The following is a 14,914-nucleotide window of genomic DNA, read 5'->3' as shown; positions in this document are numbered from 1 at the left end:
AGAGGTCCTTAGCGGGTGCCTCCCGCCCCCCTGCCGGGCGGCATGCCCCCTGCCGCCCGGCATGGGGGCGGCAGGCTCCCGCCCCAAATATAAAACTCCACCCCTTCCCTTGTGCCCTCATTTTCTGCCCACGAGATCCAGAGAGGGGAGAGGGAGAGAGGAGGGGTGAGGGAGGTAATTCCACCGGCGAAGTCCTGCCGGATTTTGGATCCGAACCGCAGGTAACCAATATTTCTCAACTTTGTCATTTCAGAATTTTTGTATGTTTAATTTTATGATTAGTATTTTTTATTATTGTAAGCACTTAGGGTTCGGATTAGTGGTTATAATTGAATCCATAGCATATTTCTAGATATTAGATTAATTAAAATGAAGTCTTTGGATGGCCAGATATGTCGAGCAAAGTGGCGTTTCAAGTTCATTATGGTGACTTCTATAGAATTACTCATGATTCCTATGGAGTAAATCCATCAGCATTGGAAAAAAGACAGTGCAGTCTAGATAAACACCTAGAGAGGATTTTTGAGTCCATACGGAAATGTCTTCACAGGATGTTCAATGTGAATCCAAAGACTCATTTGCTTACGGTTCATATCTTGACTTCCTGGGAAACTAATGGGGATTTCTGAGAGTTGACGCATATAAGTAGTACGGAAGAATGACAACATTACATGCACGCAGCTCTTGAAAGTGGGTGGCCTCTCGCAATGGTAATTCAGATTCACCAGAAGACCGGTGATTTAGGTGAAGGGTCAACACACACAACATCTGACTGCAATGAAGAGATGGAAGAGGATAAAGAAGAAGAGAACATGCAAGCTCCAGAACCAGAACCAGAACCACAAGGTTTAGTAGATGAAGGCAAGCGGATACCTGGAATTGTGGAGGACATGGAGAAAGAAGACCAGGATGCACAAATAATAGAGCAATGTGGGGACTCATCGGACGATGAGGACGATGAGCGCTTCCCATTGCTAGGTGAATGGCGTGAAGAGGGTTTTGGGAATCCAGTGGTACAAGATATTAGATGTCCGGAGTTTGAATACAGAGTGAATGAGGTCATATAAGGGGCAAAGTATCGTACTATTGAGGATGTGAAGGATGCTGTGAAGCTCTAGGTTGTATCTCTGAGGAAGGAATTCAGAGTACTGAAGTCTAGCAGCAAATAATACGAGGTGAGGTGTGCAGATAGAGACTGTACATGGCGAGTGCATGCATACAAGGGAAAGTTCAAGACACACTGGGAATGTTCAATTGTTACACCACATACTTGTAGATTGACAGGTGTTGTGGGACATCATCGTAATATCACATCAACTTTCGTGGCTAAGAAGATGTATGGGGTGATTCTTGATAAAATGGATTACGAGCCTGCATTGATAATTAGGGACATTGAACAGAATTTCCAGTATGTGATCAGCTATGCAAAGGCTTGGCAGGCTAAACAAAAATTATTTGGGATGAGGTTTGGCACTTTTGAAGCATCATATGACAACCTACCTCGTATGCTTGAAGCAATTGTGCACAGAAATCCTGGAAGTGCTTTTGATACATACACTGTACCGAGCTTGTCAGGGGGCCAAGCATTCTGCTGCGAGCTTTCTTCTGCATTGGAGCATGTGTGAGGGCATTCATTTATTGCCTTCTTGTTCTGTGTATTGACGGCACTTTCCTGACAGGGAAATATAAGGGAACAATATTGACGGCAATCGGAATTGATTGCAACAAGCAGATAGTTCCCATCGCCTTTGCCTTTGTTGAGAATGAGAACACAGAAAACTGGTACTGGTTTCTTGAACGTCTGAAGATTCACGTTGTTGCTGGAAGGCCTAATGTTTGCCTTATCAGTGATAGGCATGCAGGTCTACTTGCAGCTATAAGGCAGCTCCAAGAAGGTACTCAATTTTCACCTCCTATATGGCCAGATGTTGTCAATAGGTGGTGTGTGAGGCATATGACTGCTAACTTTTATGAGCGGTTCAAGAATAAGGATCTGATGAATTTGTTCAAGCGATTGTTCACTCAGAATCAGCAGAGGAAGTTCGATGCTTTGTGGGGTATAATTGATGACATGAGCGTTGAATTGCTTAAGAGCCAGGCCTCATCATCCAGCAAGAGACGTTCTACAGATTCATTAGTTGGACATGCTAAGCCATTTTCACAGTGGATTGATGGTGCGCCTAAAGAGAAGTGGTCACTTCTGTATGACATAGATGGGAGACGTTATGGGATTGAAACGACCAACCATGATGAATGTTACAATATGGTAATGCATCGTGTTCGTGGATTTCCTCTTGTAGGCATTGTTGAGTTCATCATGTATGGATATATAAGGTATTTTAGGGAGCGATACGCATCAGCCGCTTCCTTACTTAATGATCCAGGAGTGCATTTTTGCAGAAGGGTCAATGAGTACATGGAGAAAAAAATTGAAAAGGCTCGATTTCACTCAGTCATATCGACGGGCACAAATGAGCAAAGATTTGAGGTATCATGCAGGGACAGGACCGGACAGGGTGTCCGCAGACAAAGGGCAATTCAAGAAGTTTTGATATCCATTGACAGGAGGGTGTTCTGCCGATGTCAGAAGCCAAAGTGCATCACTTACCATGCTCCCATGTCATCGCGGCTTGTTCTGTATCTGGGTTAGATGCTGCATCATATGTTTCTCAATATTTCACAAAAGAAGCCGCATCACAGACTTGGTGTCATGAAATATACGGAATCGGTATTCTAGGCCCATTCACTCAAAAAAATCCCCATCCAATGCTCATCCCTGATGCAGCTACGAAGCGGGGCATAGGCCGACGGCAGATACGTCGTATCCGGAACGGAATGGACGATTCCGAGGATGGAAAGAAGAAAAAACATTGCAACTTGTGTGGAGCGGACGGTCACACTTACAAGAAGTGCCCACAGCTTTCAGTACCCACTGTTGCTGCCGAGGCTGGACCTTCCGGGAATCCGACGGATGGATCGGCTCCACCTACAAGAATTCGCCGCATCTAGTTGTGCACGTAACAGCTTGCAATGTATTTGTGTACGAAACTAAGTGTATTATGTATTTGTCTCGAATTTGGTTGTAACGAATGAAACATTCAATGTAATATGTTATGTGGTATTTTGTTTAACGTTCTATTTATATTTCGTTCATTGTATCTTATGTGGTATTGTATCATAAATATAATCATTACAATCAAACATAGCAAACATATAAGTATTGCAATTAAAGATACAGGCGTCCCGTCACAATTTACATCACAATCTAAAACCGATGTCCATCATATGTTACAGATCATGTCATGAAATCATCTAAGTCGTCATCCCAGTTGACAGATGGTGGTGCTGTAGGTGGTGCAGCATTACTTGACGAACCTCTCGACTTTCCTTTTCTCTCTTTTCTGGTTCTAGGTTCATGTACAGGGGGAGGAACATCAGGTGTTCGAGGCCATGATTTGGGGGGCATGAAGTCATCCATATCGTCATCCCAGTTAACACAAGTAGGTGCTCGAGGTGGTGCAGCATGACTTGACGAACCTCCGGTCATCTGTTCTTGCGGAGGCCAAGAACTATCACCCGAATATCTTTTCCACCTCCTTTGTCTAGTTTGCGGCATAACTCCACCGAAGATACATACCAATTTACGAAAATTTGGTATCGAATTGTTAATCAACTCCGTGTCCTCGGGGTAATCCTAGCATATAATTACACAATAATTTTACTATTTCGTAAATATGGATTACAAATGACGGACGGGATTAGAACTGAATAAGAGTTGCCTTAATGTGCATCTCATACACCTCTGGCCGTATCCATATCTTACAAGTAGTTTGTAAGAATCCAATAACATAAGGATGATTCGCTAGTTCACATACACTCATGTATATCTTCCGACATTCTAGCAGGTGTTCCTTTAAATCTTGCATTGTAATACATCGAAATAATGTCAAATCTTTAAACTCAACTAATTTGGACAACACCATCTCTATCATACCATCCGCTAATGGATCCAACTTCTTACTGATTACAAGATGTGTCATGATCTCAAGAAATATATTAGATTTTTCTTCGTTCCATGAAAATCCAACAGAATTGGAGGCAGTCATTGCCTTATGCTGCAATAACAATAAGATACTGTCATTCTTAGTTTACTATTCTATATTTCACTATCCAAAAACTAAATCTATTCTAATTCATAATTATTTTAGAAACATGTATATAATAGTTGAGAAATATTGGTTACCTGCGGTTCGGATCCAAAATCCGGCAAGGCTTCACCGGTGGAATTACCTCCCTCACCCCTCCTCTCTCTCCCCCTCTCTGGATCTCGTGGGCAGAAAATGAGGGCACGAGGGAAGGGGCGGGGTTTTATATTTGGGGCGGGAGCCTGCCGCCCCCCTGCCGGGTGGCTGGCCTCCTGCCTCCCGGCAGGGGGGCGGCAGGCACCCGCCAAAGACCTCTGCGCAAAAAAAATTATTTTTATTTACATATAGGTCCCTACCGCCCCCCCTGCGCCCCAGAACTGTAAAATCTAAAACCAAAAATATATTTTTATAATTCTTTTTTAAAAAATATAAAAATAAAAAAGACGCCGCCGCCCCCCACGCGCCAGCCCAGCCTCGGCCCGCCCGTCTCGTCCCGCCGCGGCAGGCCTGGCTCCCCGCGCCGCCCGTGCTCGTCGCCGCGGGCCGGGTACTCCGCGTCGCCCCTGCTCCTCTGCGCCGCCGCCGCGTGCTGGGCCGGCAGCGCCGTCCCTGCTCCTCCGCCCCTGTTTCTCCACGCCGCCGGCAGCGCCCTTACTTTTTCTTGCCTCGTGTGCTCGTCGAGATGCGGCACTCCGCCGCCGCCCCCGACCTTCGGCACCCTCGCCGACGGCCTCCAGCTCGAGCACTTGCGCCGCTGCTCCCGTGCTACAGCACCCCTACGGTACCCTCAAGCTCGAGCACTGCATCACCGTCTCTGAGCTTGAGCACCGCGCCGCCCATCCTGAGCTCGAGCTCTGCTAGGAGCGTGTGTGCGGCGCCTGCCTCGCAGCGCGTCCATGAGGCTCGCGACGCCGACGACGGCGTCGACCGGGTGCGCAGGGACCCAAGGATCCCGTCGTCCTCTTCCAGCCCCACTACTCGAGCTCGAGAGGCACCAATCCCCTCCGAATCGTGCCCACGCTACCCCTGGCTGGCCTCGAGAAGCAGCAGCGCGAGCAGCAATGGCGTAGGAGATCGAGCACACCCACCTCCCAATCCACGGGATCAACATCCACGTTGCACAGGTAGGCAAAGGTGAGTCTTTGGCACAAATATTGGCATGGCCGGTCGTGATCGATTCACCACCGCTCCCACGGAGCAATTTCACATTGGCAATGGTAGGCGGGGGCGGAGGGGCCGGCAGTGGAGGGGCAGGCGGCGGCGGAGGGGTTAGAGCCGCACGCGCCCGCGCCGCTGGCCGGAGCAGCACACCCACGCGACGGATCTTGGGCTGCGATGGCGAGCAGAGGAGCGCGGCGGCGAGCAGGGAAGACGGAAGAGAGAGAGGTGTGCAAGAATTAAAAAAATTAAGAGAAAGGGAAAAAGATAAGACAATGACATGTGGGCTCTATATATGATTGAGAAGTAGGGGCTAAGAAGTAGGAGATTACTGTTGGAGTCTCTAGTTGATAAATTAAGGGGCTTAAATAAGGACTATTGCTGGAGTTGCTTAAGAGCACAACTTCATGTCGGCCTACGAGATTCCATTCATTGTGATACATACTGTGATACATATGGTGCACCAACACCACCGACATACTGTATGCTACCGATAGGATTACTCCAAGGGAAACTCCAGATGAACCACCAACGCGTGATAAAAAACATGTAATGTGTTTGCATCATAGCCTTTTCCCATGCTTACAGTATCGCATAATAAAAACATCACAACCCTCCTCAGCCTATTCATCTCATCCCCGTCTCATGTGGAGTGTTAAAAGGGGAAAAAAACACAAGGAGCATCATATCAATGCGAGGGAGCTTATATTACTTACTACTAGCATAGTGTCCGTGCATTGCTACGGGTAATATTATATAATCATGCCGATCTTATAATATTTTCTAATATTCATTGAAAAACAATGTGAAACTTATGGAACACTGTAAGAAAATTTACATGACAAAATCTAAAGCCTCCAATTTACTTCTCATCAATGCAATAGATAATAATAAGTTTTAATCTACATGGCTAGCTAGTAACAAAAAAAAAAGGTGTCACAGTTATCATCAGTGTCAAAGGTTATCACTGATGATGTAGCCAATATCCTACCAATTCTAAATATTAAATTTTTATTTTGAATTTAATTATCAAATATGCATATGTGTTGCTATAGGTAAAGGCCGGATATATTAGTAAAATATATGTGACCTATTATAGTAATTGCAATTTGCAATAGATTGTTGGAGATGTTGGTGATTAGAATGAGTTGGTCTTCTTCTCCTCCTAAATTTGGACTGTCCTCAATTTTTTTTTTCTGAACCAAAGAAACTCTCATTACAGACTTTGAGGAAAACACGAGCAAATAGACTCAACTGAGAAGCTTGAATACATGCGTAACCTAATGTGTTGTCCGGAAGCAGGAAGCCGGCCGGGGACCAATGTAGCGCTTCCTTTTTTGATCACCAAGTTGATATCGCTTCACGTTGCCGGCGATGGGCGTGCGCAGCCTCCTCCTATGCGTCTATGCCTGCCAACGCGCCTCCATCTCCATGAAACTCCAGTAGCAGCAGCTCTTATAGATTCATCTGCTTTTATTCGCCATAAGCATAGCACAGCTAGTAGCAACAACACAAGCACCACCACCAAATTCCCATCGAGCAACCATATCAGATCATGAGATCAGACAAAGCCAAATCTTCCTTCTCTCTTATATTTCCCATCGAGCAACCAAATCAGATGAGCTCCAATCCACAACATGCAGATCGACAAGCACCAGCAGCTGCAGCTCCAATTCTCCTCGCCACCGCGTGGTGCGCCCTCAAGCACGCTACCATCACCAGGTTGTAGGCGACCGAGCCGGCAAGCCATCGTATCCGAATTCTTGAACAAGAGCTTAGAGTCGGACTTTTTTTTGTTTACACGGCGTGACGCGGGTGCAGGAGCTACGCACGGTTGAGTCCTAGTTGAAGACAACATGGGTGGATAAGCTGTGCCCGGCCGAGTTCCGATCGAAGATGACTGCACGGCTGTACGTTGTTATGGACAAAGTTAGTATAAGTATCGAATACGTATTAGTGCCCGTGTATTAATTTGTAGGAATCTACGTGATCGAGTCATGGACTGAGGGGATTGATTCGACTCGCATACAGAGTGGACTAAGGCCCTCCTGTCAATAACACGGACGAACCAAACCAACGTACCAAATCAAAAATTTGGGTGGAAACCTTACTCTCTTTAGTAATAGGTATAGATATACTTTTTTTTGAACGAACAACACTCGACGAGTGTGTTTCTATTGATATAGCAGAAAAATACAAGATCATAACCCTAGGAGGCCATAACCAGTAAAAAGAAAAATACTTACTACTCTCTACTGGAGTAGTCCAGAGCCAGACAAATGTGAGGCTTATTCCGCCTGACGACAGACAAATACAGCATTATTATGGCATGACCCAAAGTTTGCAAGATGTCATGAAAATTCTATTTCTTTTTTGGTAAGATCAGCAAGAGTGCCATACCAATAATCGACCCCGGTCTGCAGTACCACTTCCATCCTTCAGAAGTTGCTTTCTGAAGCCCAGCCCTTCTTTTCCAATGCCAATCTCAGCTCCTGACGTGCAACAGGGATGATCATCTCATCAACTACCAGGGGCCCGCTACTTCATTTTGACCCACAAACCTAAACCACACAAATGATTGATAGCAGTAACAGCACCCTTACCTTTACTCTCTTCTTATTGGCATTGAAGTCGACAAATCCTGATCGAGACGCTGTTCGGTACTGAACGATTGGTTTGTTGCCAGGAGGGAACCAGAACTCCACATCATCTACAAACTGCAGCATGGAACGATGGGGGAAAAAATAAAGCTGTCAAGAAATTTGCGCACATCTAAGAGTTTAGATTGGCTTACAAGGGAAGGGGAAACAAGATGCTACCCCAAATATTGGACTCTCATATTCAACGCAAACGTAATCGTCTGTTTTCTCCACGATGCGAGGAGTGAAGTTGTCTGGCTTTGTTTTAGTGACCTGACAATCATTACAACAGCTCTAAATTTCCAACCAAATACCATAGGTTGCATGGAGTATCAAATTCTTAGGCATTATAAGAAAAAAAAATCATCTCTTTGTTTTGGAGTTTGTGCCATCATGATCGTGCTCAGTTACTCACCACTTCAATGAGCTCTTTCATGGCCTCCTCTTTGGTTACGGGTTTACCCCTGCGGCCATCCTTGGGATTGTAGTTCCTGAACAAATATCAGTTCATCTACTCTGCAATGTGAATGCATCTCTGACATTTGTAGCCAGGTCCACACAGGATTATTTTTTTCAGGAGCACTTGATGAGCAAAGTGTACACATTTGGACATTTGGTGCAGCAAAGAAAAAAAAACGTAGGAACATAAGAGACTGGAGTCGTCCTTTTGCAAGAAACAGTTAAAAGGGCTCATGATAATTGCTTGCTTGTTTGCCAGGAACAAGGAGTTGATGCTCAGAGTTTGGACATATGGAGTGAGTTGTAGCATATTTGTACACCCATGATCAGTTTATAGTGCATAAAAGAGAGTAAAGCAGCAGCAGAAGTTGGGATAACAACAGCTTACCATGGAGGGGCATAGTGATTTGAGTCGCTTATTTCCTCGGATGTTGATACGCAGTTGTTGGTTGCAGGGCACAAAGCAAGGGATGGAGGATTCTTCTGAACACCAAGGTAGGTTGGTTTGGTGCCACTGGGGCAACAGGATGAAGGGAAACAAACATTTTATCAATTGCACTGCATTCCGCTGGCAGGTGCACATCCAAAAAAGTGCCAAGATAATTGAGTGGGAGAAGTAGTGCATTGCATTGGCTCGTGACAAATTCATGGAACTATGAACCAGGCAAGGTGATATTTTTTTTAGAAAATGGATGAGCTCCGGCCTTGATCACTCTCAAGCAAGTGACTACAGCCAAGGCAAGGTGATGTTGGGTTATGTTTTGCGAAAGAGGGGCAGAACAGTTAACTGCATCCAGATGCAATTAAGGTTTCAGGAACCGAACCGAATGAAATCAAAACTAGTAGAATAATTTATGCACTGTTATGGTGGTGAATTCAGGTACAAAGAATTGAGGTGACAAGATGGGTACGGTGTTGAAGGAAGGAACCTGAAGTGGAAGATGGCGGCGAGCGTGGCGAGCTCACTGCTCCTGAGCACAAAGTCTCTTCACTTGGGAGAAATGTTAAAAAGGGAACAGTGCAGTTAGTCATGACGAATGGAAGATAGAGCGAGCCCAGGATTGGGATTGGGTAGACAGACAGATACCTTCGGCCGATTCTTGTGTGGTCCCCCCTGCTATTGGTTGGCTTCAAGTTGGAGCTAGGCGGCGAGGAAGAGGAGGCCGCGGCGGCCTTGGCGCGAGAGGAGGTGGTGGCCCCGGGGAGGCAGCAGGATACCACCAGGTGCCCGGCCATCTGGATGGGGGGAGCCCAAGGTCGGTATCGGTCGCAAGGAGGACTGGAGGAGGACGACGAAGGACAGAAAGAAAATCGGAAGAAGAAAACCTACATGGGTCAAAGCAGGCCAATTCGGTATAGTTGGGCTGGGCTGGGCTAGCTTTTTTTTTTAGGCCGCCCGGTCTAACAACTTGAATTTACTACCCCACATATACTATATATACTACTATTGCGAAAGAGAGTCTCAGTAGCACCTGAGATTTTATGTTCGACTCTCTGTGAAAGCGAAGTGGTTATTTCATCAATCTTGAGGATTTGCCAACTAGTCCTAACTACTAGGATGGATCATAGATGATGATTGAGAGAGAGAAGAGAGGAGACAATAGCTGAACTGAGCTCAAGAGAATGTACATTGCTATTGTGCCCACTGCAGTGCAGACTGAAACAACATCATGGCATGGCATGGTCTAACTAACTATGGTCTTTTCATGCAAACTGTGCAAATTTTAATCTGGGCTACAGAATCAACATCTAAGAGCATCTCCAAGAGCTTTTTTTTATCTTGGGTGAGTTAGCTAAAAAAAGAAAAGAAAGACAAATATATTTTTATCCAACAGAAACTCAATCTATCTCGTCTCATATCCTCATTTTCTATCTTGGGGGTGTCGCTGGGCATCTTTGCCTAGCGCTGAGCACTAGCCATTTTTTTTTAAATTTTGGAAAAGCTGTTAGATTTTATCCCTTTTTCGCTAGCTATTTCGTTTTACATAATAACTGTATCAGAATTTTAGCTATTCATAGATACAAGAGCTCTTATGTCTCTTGGATGTTGATGTAGTGGTCCAGATTGAAATTTGCACAATTTGACAAAAAAAATTAATTTGCACCTAATATGTTCTCCGTAACTAAATTAACAAACTGCAGCATTGCAGTTGCAGTCTGACGATAGCGGCGCGGCGGGCGCGGCGTGCTTGTTGCTGTCCTCGTCGCGATCGCGAATGGCGCCCCCGCCGGCGGCCCGCCTCCGCGCCTTGTCTGCCTCCGCCGCCCAGTCCATGCGCACGATCACCGCCACCAGCACCGCCAGGCTCGCGGCGGCGCCCACCAGGAATCCCGCCAGGAGGCCCTCCAACCCGAGGCGGGCCTTGAACCCCAGCGCCACGCCCACCGGCAGCGCCACCACGTAGAAGCCGGCGACCACCGCGTACATGCCCAGAAGTGGCCGCGCCGTGCCCCGCACGATGCCGCCGCACACGTTGAGAGGGAAGTTGACCACCTCCAGCGCCGCCATCACCTCCATGGCCCTCGCCACGCCGTCGCGGACCTCCGGGCTGCGCGTGTACAGGCGCGCCCACGGCCGCCGCGCCGCCAGCATGAGCAGCCCGCCCGCCACGCCGGCCACCGCGCCGCCCGCCACCGACACCCTGGCGGCGCGGCGCGCCAGGGCCGCGTCCCCGGCGCCCAGCTCGTTGGACACGCGCACGGAGGCGCTCACGGACAGGGACAGCATGCCGGCGAAGAGGAGGTAGTCCAGGTTGAGCGTGACGGCGACGACGGCCACCATGCGGCGCGCGTCGGGGAGGCGGCCAGTCAGGAGCACCAGGATCTCGTAGGACCACCACTCGAGGCACGTGTTGAGGCAGCAGGGCAGCGCCAGCCGGAGCAGCGCGAGCCAGCTGGTGGTGGTGGTGTCCGTGTCCCGGACCCGGCCGCGCAGGATCAGCTCGTATGCGGCCACGTAGGCGGCGAGCATGGCCGCCACGGCGAGGTCGCTGAGCCAGACGGCGGCGGCCACGCCCCGGATGCCCATCCTCGCGGAGAGGCGGACGGTGAGTGGGATGTGGAGGGCGAGCCCCAGGGCGGCGGCCACCAGCGTGGGCAGCGTCACCTCCTGCGAGCTGAGGTAGGCCCTGAGCGGGCTGAGCAGGGAGGTGACGGCGAGGTCCGGGAGGAGGCCGAGCACGTAGGCCCTGGCCGCGGCGGCGATGTCGGGCTGCTGGCCCAAGCGCAGGAGCACGGCGTCGACGCGCGCCCAGAGGAGCGCGATGGGGACGGAGGCGGCGAGGAGCATGAGGGTGGCCATGAGCAGCGTCCGGCGGAGGAGGGCCACGTTCCTGGCGCCGTGCGCCTGGCCGCAGATGGGCTCCATGGCGCCGCAGAGGCCGGTGAGGACGGCGAAGCCGGTGACATTGGCGAAGCTGTAGCCGAGCGTGCCGGCGGCCAGCTCGAGGTCGCCGAGGCGGCCCAGGAAGGCGGTGCTGACGGCGAGCTTGGCGAACCAGGTGAGGTTCATGGCGATGAGGGGGAGGGCGATGCCGCGCTGCGCGCGCACCTCGGCGGCCACGGCAGAGATGGGTTTGGCCATGGCAAGCCCCGAATGCAATGCAAACTCGATCGCTGATGTGCGTGATAGATAATAATTTGGAAAGGGAGCAAGGGAGGGAGAGGAAATGTGATGGATGCGTGTGCAAGCAGTTCCCTTTTTTATTTGGACATACACGCATACTGACATAAATACGTATGTATGGTGCTCTGCTCAGTGCTATCCTGTAACGGCCGCATCTATCTTATCTTTGCATTGCACGCCACAACATGTATTGTTTTTGGTTTTACCTTTTTGTACATACATACACCCATACTTGCTTTGCTTATTTGTGCTTCAATCCAAACGAAGCAACAACTTGTCTTGATCTGGCATGCATGAGTGCCATACTGACCTGGATGGCCAGTAGCCACAATGGAAGACATTTGCTTGCTTGGTGTCAACTTAACGAATGTATGATCTGCTGCTAAAATTAAACATGCTGATACTTTAATGAATAGCGCGAGTTTTATCATTTATTCCTCGGATTGGATTGGATTGGACTTGGAGATGTATGTATCGCCCTAATCCTATTGCTACAATTAATGTGTCGTTAGAGCATCAGATTCTTGGCATCATCATCATGCACCTGCCTACTGCTCCTGTTGCTTTCAGTTTCCAAATAAAGAGGATCGCCAACTAACCAATGCAACAAATAAACATTGCATTATATTTTCTGCAATCCATACACTCGCCCACCCATATATGTGTGGTGCAGATCCCAACCAAATCAGGGAATGAAAAGAAGAGAGGCACACAGCACTGTCACACTGCCTGCGTGTGTGACACAGGGTTAACAATTTCGGCGAAATTTCGCCGAAATTTCGGAAAATTTTTCGTTTCCGCTAGTTACCGGGATTCGAAATTTCGGTATTTTTCGGTATATTTCGTTTTCAAATTCAAAATTCAACAAATTTCGACCGAAATTCAACGAAATTCGCCGAAATTTACCGAAATTTCGGAACGGAATTCCGTTTCCGCTAAACACCGGGATTTGACCGGAAAACGAAATGGTTAACCCTGGTGTGACATGGAGCAAGCAGGTTCATATTTTCACATGGGAAACAAAAGCAACACCGTCATGCATGCCATGCCATGTCTCCACTGAGGATCGATTAAGGCCAAAATGAGGCGATGATGGCATTTGTATGATGGGATTAGAAAGGAGGACAAGTATGTAAGTGGATGGAAAAAACTATGAATTGATAAAGGGGCCAGCAGGAAAGAAAAAAAAGGAGGAGCTGAGTGACCTATCTATCCATCCATCTATCGGTCGTGGCATCCAACGTCGACAGCACTACTATACTCCAAAAGCTATATATACTAGCAATCAATGTTAGGTCTTTATTAAAAGCAGAGATCGATCAGTTTCAGTTGTTTCGATCCTGTACAGACACTGCAGGTGGGCCCATGATTCTAATTGGATCGAATATGTGTGCTACTCAATATATAATTCCCATTTTTTTTGAGACTATTCTTAATCTCTTCTTAATTTTTTTTGAGATTACGCAAACTCTACCCTTATGAACATCTTCGAAGACTGAGCCGGCAAATCCTCCAGATAGTCTCTTGCAGTTTAAACCAGTTCGCTAAAAGAAAACTAAAAAGGCCCATGCATGCATCCTGTTATAAGATCAAAATCATATGACCGGCCCGGCCCATCCGGCCAATAAATAAAAGAAAAAAGTCTTTTTTACCTCCCTGAACTTTAGGGCGAGTTCACGTTTCCTCTCTGAAGTCGAAAACCGGAATCGTTTCCACCCTGGACTTCGAAAACTAGGCGCGAGGCCTCCCGGAGACCATTTTTGGGCGGTTTCGTCCGACGTGGCGCCAAGGCGGCATAACAACGTGTCCCGCGTGCTGAGGACGTGGCATCGGGCCCACCCATCATTGAGCAGGCCTGCATGGCGGTTAAGAGATGGTGACTCCGTCAGCCTCTCTCAATCGCAGTCCATTCCCCCCTCCCGATCTCTAACCCTAGCTCACTCCGGCCGAGTGAGCGGCGGCGACAGCGAAGCTCTTGCGAGCCCGCGGCCGGCTCGAGATTCAACTGAGGCGTTCCTGTGAGGATCGTACGTCAAGGCGTTTTGGGCAGCACAAGGTGTCCGCCATGGTGAGTTAGCATTCGATTAATTTAGTTTGGTTGATTCGTTGTGTCTGCTATTGCCGTGTGGATGATTCCTTGATTCGTTGTGTCTTTCGATTAATTTAGTCATCATGGAGTGTGGAGTGGAATTGTTTAGTCGTTGATGGTCGATTAGTATATTCAACGCAGTCTTTGTTTACTCCTAATTGCTCGGATTTGGTCTAAGTAGTAGCATTCGACATGTTTTTTTTTGCACGTAGGATGCAAGATCTAAGTAGGGATGGATCCTCTAGACACACTGGCAGTTAGGTTTCATCTTGGGGGTGAATTTTTGAATGATGGCAAGAAACTGCATTACTGTGGAGGCAATGTCTAACATAGATAGAGATAAAATTTCTCTACCTGAACTGGTTGGGCACCTGCGTGACCACTGTGTAGTTAAAGAAGGAACTTTGTTGCACTAGTTATTTCCTGGAAAAGAACTAGAGAATGGCATGCGTGCTTTGGTTGATGACCAGGCATGCCAATACATGGCTGACTGCATCACAGATGGTGGAGTTGCAGATGTATTTGTAGAGGATCCCCCAACTGAGATAGAAGAGGCAAATGTGAGTGATTTTGAGGATGAGCTTGTGGATTTGGATGATGGCCAAGCAGGTTCAGATGATGAAGAAGTGGCTTCTGATGATGTAGGAGGAGCTTCTGAGGACAATGAAGAAGTGCCCAAGAAACATTTAGTCAGTGTGACAAAAGGACCTGAGCCAAGGGAAAAAATTGAGAGGGAAATCAGCATGCTTAGAGAATTTTACAGGAGTCTAGTGAAGAAGGGAAAGGAAATTTGTTTGCT

At 47.7% G+C, this 14,914-nt stretch overlaps 2 protein-coding genes and 1 long non-coding RNA gene across 7 annotated transcripts; 1 reads left to right on the top strand and 2 right to left on the bottom strand.

The window, feature by feature from the left end:
* The first annotated feature begins 4,595 nt into the window (after positions 1-4,595).
* Positions 4,596-5,869, top strand: LOC120649021. The gene is made up of 2 exons (XR_005665147.1): positions 4,596-5,269; positions 5,367-5,869. It is a non-coding gene; the product is annotated as an uncharacterized LOC120649021 (long non-coding RNA).
* Positions 5,870-6,438: 569 nt separating this feature from the next.
* On the bottom strand, positions 6,439-9,718 carry LOC120649020. 5 transcript variants are annotated; one of them, XR_005665146.1, is made up of 9 exons: positions 9,489-9,712; positions 9,331-9,387; positions 8,790-8,915; positions 8,358-8,433; positions 8,123-8,215; positions 7,907-8,020; positions 7,704-7,795; positions 7,550-7,600; positions 6,439-7,211 (listed from the first exon to the last, which is right to left on the bottom strand). XR_005665146.1 is itself a non-coding variant. In XM_039925689.1 (8 exons), the coding sequence occupies exons 1-7, from the start codon at positions 9,635-9,637 to the stop codon at positions 7,742-7,744; spliced, it is 669 nt and encodes a 222-aa protein (XP_039781623.1). In that variant the 5' UTR covers positions 9,638-9,713; the 3' UTR covers positions 6,439-7,211; positions 7,704-7,741. The 5 variants fall into 5 exon arrangements, 4 of the variants coding, with proteins under 4 accessions (XP_039781623.1, XP_039781622.1, XP_039781625.1 ...); XM_039925689.1 differs by lacking the exon at positions 7,550-7,600 and having other exon boundaries at positions 9,489-9,713; XM_039925688.1 differs by having other exon boundaries at positions 6,439-7,600.
* A 688-nt stretch (positions 9,719-10,406) lies between these two features.
* On the bottom strand, positions 10,407-12,196 carry LOC120649019 (protein DETOXIFICATION 56-like). Its single transcript, XM_039925687.1, has one exon. The coding sequence runs from the start codon at positions 12,129-12,131 to the stop codon at positions 10,530-10,532; it is 1,602 nt and encodes a 533-aa protein (XP_039781621.1). The 5' UTR covers positions 12,132-12,196; the 3' UTR covers positions 10,407-10,529.
* Between the last annotated feature and the right edge of the window lie 2,718 nt (positions 12,197-14,914).

Source organism: Panicum virgatum, chromosome 9K, assembly GCF_016808335.1.
Source record: "Panicum virgatum strain AP13 chromosome 9K, P.virgatum_v5, whole genome shotgun sequence".
Lineage (NCBI taxonomy): Eukaryota > Viridiplantae > Streptophyta > Magnoliopsida > Poales > Poaceae > Panicum > Panicum virgatum.
Note: the sequence above shows the minus strand (reverse complement) of the source record. Positions and strands in the feature narration are given on the sequence as shown.

Bases quoted from the DNA above. Each gene is read 5' to 3' on its own strand.
- LOC120649020 (XM_039925689.1), bottom strand. From the start codon at position 9,637: ATGGCCGGGCACCTGGTGGTATCCTGCTGCCTCCCCGGGGCCACCACC. The intron at 9,388-9,488 runs GTATCTGTCTGT...TCCCAAGTGAAG, and splicing joins CACACAAGAATCGGCCGAAG to AGACTTTGTGCTCAGGAGCA. The intron at 7,796-7,906 runs GTAAGGGTGCTG...GTTGCACGTCAG, and splicing joins CCAATAAGAAGAGAGTAAAG to GAGCTGAGATTGGCATTGGA.
- LOC120649019 (XM_039925687.1), bottom strand. From the start codon at position 12,131: ATGTCAGTATGCGTGTATGTCCAAATAAAAAAGGGAACTGCTTGCACA.